This window comes from Lactuca saligna, chromosome 5, assembly GCF_052625555.1.
Source record: "Lactuca saligna cultivar CGN05327 chromosome 5, ASM5262555v1, whole genome shotgun sequence".
NCBI classification, from domain to species: Eukaryota; Viridiplantae; Streptophyta; class Magnoliopsida; order Asterales; family Asteraceae; genus Lactuca; species Lactuca saligna.
Window position 1 is genome coordinate 2,313,286 of NC_136421.1, and position 8,505 is coordinate 2,321,790.

The 8,505-nt window shown below is 34.9% G+C and overlaps 2 protein-coding genes across 2 annotated transcripts; one reads left to right on the forward strand and one right to left on the reverse strand.

The window, feature by feature from the left end:
* Window positions 1-349: 349 nt before the first annotated feature.
* On the forward strand, window positions 350-2,236 carry LOC145045377 (uncharacterized). Its single transcript, XM_078993718.1, has 8 exons — window positions 350-486; window positions 700-858; window positions 991-1,097; window positions 1,185-1,226; window positions 1,324-1,411; window positions 1,551-1,653; window positions 1,772-1,878; window positions 1,948-2,236. The coding sequence occupies exons 2-8, from the start codon at window positions 728-730 to the stop codon at window positions 2,069-2,071; spliced, it is 702 nt and encodes a 233-aa protein (XP_078849844.1). The 5' UTR covers window positions 350-486; window positions 700-727; the 3' UTR covers window positions 2,072-2,236.
* Window positions 2,237-3,723: 1,487 nt separating this feature from the next.
* Window positions 3,724-6,069, reverse strand: LOC145048867 (uncharacterized). Its single transcript, XM_078997493.1, has 2 exons — window positions 4,060-6,069; window positions 3,724-3,989 (listed from the first exon to the last, which is right to left on the reverse strand). Exons 1-2 carry the CDS (start codon window positions 5,905-5,907, stop codon window positions 3,888-3,890), a joined length of 1,950 nt encoding a protein of 649 aa, XP_078853619.1. The 5' UTR covers window positions 5,908-6,069; the 3' UTR covers window positions 3,724-3,887.
* Between the last annotated feature and the right edge of the window lie 2,436 nt (window positions 6,070-8,505).

Sequence of the window (8,505 nt, forward strand, 5' to 3'; positions counted from 1 at the left end):
GTCCCAATTTCGTTTCGTGTCGTGTATTTTTGTCGTGTCGTGTCATAAATTGACACCCCTACTTGAGAGGGATGAAAATGCCCCTTTTATTAAATACCTGTGTGTGTGTGTGAGAGAGAGAGGGTGGGGCCCTTTTATTAAATAATTATATATTTTTTCTTTTTTTTAATAGAGACAACCTTATAAATGGTCCCTGGTATTGAAATGATGAAAATGCCCCTCACTTAACGGCAGAAAGCTGACGAAGTTAGACGGAATGACTAAACATTAAAAGTTTTGAAACCACAGGAACGATCCGTAAGATTTATTGAACTTAGGACTAAACTTGATATTTTTGAAAACCAGAATGTTTTGGAAGTTTTGTATATTTTCTATTCGGATTTGGGAGGCTCGCAAACAAGGTGTTAACAAAAGAGGCCAGATCCCGTTTTATCTTTCTTTGCTTTCAGGCGTTTGACGGTCGACTTGGATAATCATCGTGTCAAGGTAAAACCCTAGCCTTAAATTTCTGGCGTTTCAATTCTTTCTCCGATTAAATAAGGTTTGGTTCTAAGATTTCAGTCGGTTTTCATTCATATATTTGTTTTGATTTTAGTTTATGTTTAATTAGGTATTTTTAGGATCCAATTTAACCTTTATAATACTGTAGAATACAAAATCAGTGATTAATCAGATTACCTTCTGGATTTGAGTCGGCAGGTTGTCTCAGAAAGAGTCGTGAGAAAGTATGACGACGGCTGCTAGACCGACATGGGCACCTGCTAAAGGTGGTAACGAACAAGGTGGAACACGTATATTTGGTCCTTCTCAGAAGTATTCCTCAAGGGATATTGCTTCTCACACAACTCTCAAGCCCAGGTTACTTTTTCTTGTATATTGTATTTTACTTTAATCTTGTAGCATTGAAACAAATCTAATAATACGCATACGAAACTTGATGAAATTGCAGAAGGGAGATTAATCTTTTTAGTTTGTTGTTTGTTGCTACAGAAAGGATGGTCAGGACACCCAGGATGAACTAGAAAGGAGAGACCTGAAAGAGGAGTTGGTGGAGCGTGAGCGGAGACACTTGTCATCTAAAGACAAGGGTTATGGTGGTAAAATCACATGTGACATGACTCTTTTATCTTTCATCTGTAATGTAATATTAGTTAGTGTTGACTTGTGTATGTGATTGATTGCAGAGGATAGAGATCGTAGAAAAAGTGGTCATCACCTACTGGAAGGTACGTATTGCATCTAATAACATGATTTTTTTATTGCTTTTGTAACCAAAATGCAAAATTTTAATCTACTGTTTAAATATTTATTATCCATACTTAGGATCAAGGAGAGAAATTGAGGATCGCATTGTTCCACGCACTGCAGATGCTGATGATGCTGATTTAGACATCAAAAGTGATGATGACAGGTTGGTATTTTACCTAGTAATTTTAACAGGTTTAAGTCCAACTACAACTACTTATCAAGTCATGTATGAGTATTGTGAATTGAATATTTGAGAAACCTTAATGTTTTGAATATGGCTTACAAATTTGTTCTGTTGTTAGTGATGAAGACGATGATGATGATGATGAAGAAGATGATACAGAGGCACTTTTAGCAGAGCTTGAACAAATCAAGAAGGAACGAGCCGAGGAAAAACTACGCAAAGTGAGTTGGTCTTTCTTAAACATATTGATATTATTCATTTATGTTTTTTCTGTAATAAGAATCTTTTCCTTACCTGAGATTTGTTTAGTTATATATGACATGGATTTGGTTTGTATAGGAACGTGAAGAGCAAGAAGAGGAGCTTAAACTGAAAGAGGCTGAGTTGATAAGAGGGAACCCTTTGCTTAATAATCCAACCTCCACTTCCTTCAATGTTAAACGAAGGTATTGCAATCTCTTTTCTTTAAATATATAAATGTGTGTGTGTGATTCATTGTTGTTTATTTGTGACAGGTGGGATGATGATGTGGTGTTCAAGAACCAGGCTCGTGGAGAGACCAAGGCTCCAAAGCGCTTCATCAATGACACCATTCGTAGCGACTTCCATCGCAAATTTCTTCATAAATACATGAAGTAATGATATCCATCCAGTTGCTAATATTCTAAGAATTTCTGCTTCCATTTTGTTTGTTATCTCTGTATAATGCTTGATACTATTGAAGCTGTCATCTGCTCATTTTGAAGTTGTATAATGCTTGATAGTATTGAAGTTGCTAATATGGGAAAGATGATTCTTTAGTTATTATTAATGTACATTTGCTCCTTGTGTTTCTTTCAATCAGTGAGCGGCTATGAGTAGGAAAAAAGATTAGGCTTAACAAATAGTCTGGTCAAAACATTTTTTTTTTTAACATTTCTCACAAAATAGTCATTTGGACAATTTTTTAGAAATTTATTACAAAATAACTGCTCATTTTGCCAAAAAAATAACACCATCATTTGGTGGAGAAGCAAGTTTGTGAAACAAGTTTGATTTTGTAGTGGATTTGACGAAAGGCTTTTCTTGAAATCAATTTAGCGAAATGGTGGATTATTTTAGATACAATAATGGTCATTTTAATGGTTTTACTAGAAAGAAAATTAAGAGGTGTTTGATATGGGTTCAAATGTGGTCTCGATTAAAAAAAAATGGCATGTTTGAGGTTTCCCATGTTCCTGTTTCGATTGCTTTGATTTTGTTGTTTGTCGTGTTTTTCTTCATCTGATTTTGCTGTTCATGAGTTTCTTGCTGTTGCTGGGGTGTGATTTTGTTACATGAGTTTATGGTCCAAATGAGTAAAAAGTTGTGTGTATTTTGTTACACGAATTTATGGTCCAAATGAGCAAAAATATGTTTGAGTTCCTTGTTATTGCTGTGGTGTGCTTATGAACTGATTTGTGTGTTTGTATGAATTAGATGTTGTTAAAGATCATATAAGTGTTTGTTTTTCAAAGATTGTATTTGAGAATTTAGAATGAGTGTGGTTGGACTTGATATTGGGAATGAGAATTGTGCTATGGCAGTTGCAAAGTGTGGTGGAATTGATGTGTTTGTTATTTGAATGATGAATCAAAGCGCGAGACACCTGCTGTGGTTGAGAATCACAGATTTTTAGGTTCTGCAGTGGCTATATTTGGTGCTACAAATCCTAAATCAACTATTTCTCAGATTATTAAGAGATTGATTGGAAAGCTTTATAAGGATCCAAGTGTGCTGGAAGATCTTCGATTGTTACCTTTTGAAACTAGTGAGAGCTTTCATGGTGGTATTTTGATCCATTTAAAGTACTTGATATGTACCTTTATGCCAGCAGCGGAGATTTTGGAGATACTGTTTGCAAAAGATGTAAATCTTTAATTTCTTTACTATAAAAAAATGCAATGTTATAAATTAAATGGTAAATCATAAATAAATTATTATAAAAAACGTTGTGTGAATTATCAATTAAATACAAAATCAAAAAGCAAGTTTCAGTTAGAGCTTCCAATTCAATAAGTTCTAATCCAGTTAACAACTATCAAAAGAACCATATAAATCAAGTTATAAACTTGCTAATTGTGTAGGATTATATTTTTATTGGATAATGGATATAACAAACTACTTGGAAAAAAGCTTCTCATTTCAAAAGCACGTCAAATCATCTTTATAAAGTACAAGTCCGTTGAACATTGAACATTGAACAGCCAAAAAAAAAAAAAAAAGCACAACAAAAATATCTTTACAGACCTGTAATCACAGACTAACTCACATACATAAACACACACGCATATACATACAATACAATAGTACAAAATCCTGAAAGAATAAACAAAAAGGGGGAGGGTGTCATAAATCCATACAACTACAACCAACCAACAGGCAATAAAGTAAATATACAGAGAAAAGAAAAGAAAAGAAAAGAAAAGAAGGCAGTTCAGTCTTTTTCTTGTTTACTTGGATCGTCCAAAACAAACTCTACATACAAATTCTTGAGAGCTATTACAACTGTCGTTATCAGTGGTCCCATTATTGCTCCCTGTTAAATTAAATTTAAAAGTTAAAAGAAAATAAAAATTCAAGTGGTAACGAAAGGAGTAAAATGTTACCTCGACTGCAGATGGGAACAATGCGACTCCACCAATGATGCTTAACCCAGTGAGATACGCACTGTGACCAGGTATGTCCTCTTGAATTTCACTGGCACCATATTCAACAAGCACCACATGAATAATGGACAGACAAACAGCAACCACGTATCGACCTTCCAACGCCAATTGCAACGCAGCAGGAACAGTTGAGATAAAATACGGAACAATCGGGAAAAATGGACTGATAAACGCAAGAAACGTAGACATATACAAAAAATGAATATCAAACAGCCTAAACAAAAGCCAAGTCAAACACCCTTGAAAGAAAGCTATCTCAGCAGTCGCCAGAAGAACCCCAGAAATGGCTTTATCAAGAACCTCAACGCACCGTGTCCTGGCTGACTTCGACACCGGGATCATACTCATAACCTGATCAGTCACACCACCCGAATCAGACGTTATAAGCGAATACAAAACCCATATAAAAACCATCATCTGAGAAGCAAAATTCAAAAGCTCAGCCGCCCCAGACACGATCGACTCCACCACCACAAAGAAAAACCGCCCGCTGCCACCCAAAATCGATTTACTGCTCGCGAAAACACGAACCACCACGTCTTTTCCCTGAAACGCGATTGCTTTCGCCTTTTCGGTTATATCATTTCTACTGATTACAACTTCTTTCAACAGGTCGTTAAGCTCCGGGTAAATCTCAGCCCATTCGCGATTAGTAATCCGCTTTCTTAAACTTATGATTTTTTCGGCGTATGGATTCGGTGTTGTTAATGCGGTTGTTCGAGCTGACATGTTTGTAAACCTCGGGGAAAGTATTTGTTTCATTTCTTCAACGATTTCTGTCATGTTATATTGCACTGCTAAACTATCAATCTGATCATAAACAGTTTCGTAAAACTGCTTTGTGTATCGATCCACCATTCCAGGAACATCGTTTTCGTTTATCCATTTCTTCAATCCGATCTTTTCCGCGTAATTGCTTTCTTCAATATGAGATTTAATCGAAAAAACCGCGTCTTTTCCTTCGATTCCAACTTTATATGAAAAGAAAGTGACCATCGTTAAAGAACCCACAATCATTCCAACAATCAATCCGATTGCAACTAATGTTTTCAATCTGTTTAGGATGGGTTTTGTAAAGATCGCGGAATAAGGGCTACGCTTGAAACTATGACTCCGGAAAGAGGAAACAAATGACATGGTGGAGTCGACATTGCTAGAAGTGAACATGAACCCAATCCCTAATAGAGTAATAGCACCCAAACCACCCAATTCTTCGTACACCATTACAAACACCCAAAAAGATAACAACCATCTTAACACAATCGAAAACCCACTTCGTTTTCGTTTCATATGATGTGGTTTCTTCGGTTTACGACGAATTAGTTTATAAAAGATATCTCTGAATTCAACTAAGGCACCTATAAAGACCCTGAACACAGATACAGGTATGGCGAGTATGGTTTCTGTGAGCCCTAATTGCAACGGCTCAGACCAAAATGAAACTAGGGTTTCTTGGATTCCTCTAAGGGGAATGGAACAAAGAATAGCCCAGAGCATCGGCCGGAGATATTGTTCGAGCAGTCTATAAACGCCGTAGAAGATAAAGAAAGCAAAACCGAAACCGGCGTGAGCCATGGCTATGTATAGTGCAAGACGCACCTGAGGGTCACCTGAGAGTGAAGAAGAATCCTCCTCCTTCTTGTCTCTGTTGGTTGTGGGTTGCGGTGGCTCCGGGGGAGTTGGTGGTGGCGATGGCGGTGGTTTGTGGGTGGAAGCTGATCTGAACATTTCTTGCCATGGCGGTGAGTTTGAGTTGTCTTTCGGATCTGTATACGGCACGACTTCCATTTTGATTCGTCAAAAAAGTAAATTTCAAGTTGAAATCGGAAGATCTATTTCCTTCTTCAGATTATGGTAATATCAAATCAATTTGAATGGTTCTTGTGCTAAACAGAGAGATATACTTACAGCCTGCTTTATATCTAAACACACATGATTAATTGACTGTAAGAAAGCTGGAATTCCAATTATTTGATTTGGAGGTGGGGACATGCCTATTAAAACAACATTTTAATGTCGTGCATCATATTGGTCCACCATGTTTTTGTGCATATGGTCATATAGAGGTCGGCAAATTTCAGCTTGAAGATGTCACTAATTCAAGAAATTCACTAATAAGTCAAATCACTAACAATCTTTGGACAAATTGACTTTGAGCTGTAAAAAACTAAAAGGAAAATGTAAAATTTCAGAAATTTAGCCAAAAAGATAATGATTTTATAAAAAAATAGAAAAAAAAAAAAAACTAAATTTCACACAATAGCCATCCAAATGGCATATGGCTAGTCTTCATCTGCTATATGCTCAATCTATTTGTGAATTGGGTGGTGCTATCTGTTACAATTAATTGTAAGGCTATTTGGGGTGTACGAACTATTGATAATTTTGATCCATCTATAAAAGCTTTTTATTAAAAATTAGATGCGAGAGTTATCTATTACATGAGTTTATTTAAAAGAAAAACTAAATATAAATTTTTAAATATTTGAAAATTTGAATTTATAAGAAAAATAAGAAATATTGACTATAAAGATTAAATTGTTATGAATTATTATTTAGTGAATAATTATTAGATTCTCCATATTCCTTCATTACTCTCCAAAATTAGTGAACATTATAACTAGGAGTGAGCATTTTGACCGGCCCGGACCGGACAGGACCGGACCGGTTATGGAGAATTTTGTGGACCATGGACCGGACCGGATGAGTCGTGTCCGTGTCCGGGTCCAGGTCCGGGTTTTCCGGTTTTTGGACCCGTTTGGACCGGTACAACTTTAATTGCATAGAGTATATGTAATCGAAATTGATGTATAATATTATAACTTGCAAAATTAATATATTTCCGTTTCATGCCTAACTAATCTACATTGATGTATAATATTATAACTTGCAATTTGCAAAAATTAATTTTCCAAATAAAAACAACTAACATATAAATCAAGTTCACCAACAAAAGTTAAACAATTTTAAAACAAACATATAAAAGTATTACCGTAACAACAAAAGTCATAGTTTAAACTTTAAATCAATCAAACTAAAAAACTTCATAAATTAATAATCTAATCTTCCACTGGCCTCTTGCTCATATCATTATCATCCATATTTTTTTCTCTATATAAACATAAATGAAAATATTGTTAGTATTTAATAAAAAGTAATAATTGTATAAAATAATAATAAAGATTGTAATTTTTTTACCCACAACTATATCATCATCGTTCAAGATGTCATTAACGTTGTCAACTATCGGATTTGTACACTTTATCACCCAATCTTGGGTGCATAACAAAGCTTCAACTATCAATGTCGATAAACTAGTCTGAGACCCACTTACAACTCTACCACATGTGCTAAACGCGGACTCGAAATTATAGTATAAAATAATACTAAAAAGCTGAAATATTTCAGCTTTGATAGCTCTACTTCGAAGGATTGTAACTCGGTGAATAAAATACCAAAATAAACAAAATTATAGTCTAAATTCATCTATAAACTGTAAACTAAATGTTGGAAAAAACCGTAGGTCAATCCGACTTAAAACGAATGAGTTATGGGTGTTTAAAAAACGTCACAGATTACAAAATCTTGCTGAAAAGCTGAATTTTTTCAGCTTTGATAGCTCTACTTTGAAGGATTGTAACTCAGTGAATATGATACCAAAATAAACAAAATTATAGTCTAAACTCATCTACAAACTGTAAACTAAATGTTGGAAAAGATCTCTGGTCAATCCGACTTAAAACGAATCAGTTATCGGTGTTTAAAAAACGTCACAAATTACAAAATCTTGCTGAAAAGCTGATTTTTTTTAGCTTTGATAGATCTACTTTGAAGGATTGTAACGCGGTGATTATAATACCAAAATAAACAAAATTATAGTCTAAATTCATCTACAAACTATAAACTAAATGTTGGAAAAAACCGCATATCAATTCGACATAAAACGAATGAGTTATGAGTGTTTAAAAAACGTCACAAAAATCTTAATCATGTCCAACCGGTTCTAAACCCGGTAAAAACCAGACCGAACCGGGAAAAAAACCGGACCGGACCAGAGAGAAATCTGAGAACCGAGAACCGGCCCGGGGGTCCAAAAAAACGGTCCGGTCCGATCCGGTTCACCGGTCCGGTCCGGTCCACCGGTCCAAATGCTCACCCCTAATTATAACAAATATTATTATGAGTTTTATGAGTGTAATTATGCACTACTATAATGAGTATTCATATCATACATCATCTTTCATTTTCTTTGTCTGGTATAAATAGTGAATATTATGTATTGTAAAGTTTGATGATTTCATCACAAGTATTAGAATAAAAGTTATATCTACTATCATGTCTTTCTTTATTTTATAATTTATCTTATTATTTGATCATATTTTACAA

Coding starts and splice junctions, on each gene's coding strand:
- LOC145048867 (XM_078997493.1), bottom strand. CDS start 5,907: ATGGAAGTCGTGCCGTATACAGATCCGAAAGACAACTCAAACTCACCG. Junction 3,990..4,059: donor TGTTCCCATCTGCAGTCGAG/GTAACATTTTAC, acceptor TTAATTTAACAG/GGAGCAATAATGGGACCACT.
- LOC145045377 (XM_078993718.1), top strand. CDS start 728: ATGACGACGGCTGCTAGACCGACATGGGCACCTGCTAAAGGTGGTAAC. Junction 1,654..1,771: donor CCGAGGAAAAACTACGCAAA/GTGAGTTGGTCT, acceptor TGGTTTGTATAG/GAACGTGAAGAGCAAGAAGA. Junction 1,879..1,947: donor TCCTTCAATGTTAAACGAAG/GTATTGCAATCT, acceptor TATTTGTGACAG/GTGGGATGATGATGTGGTGT.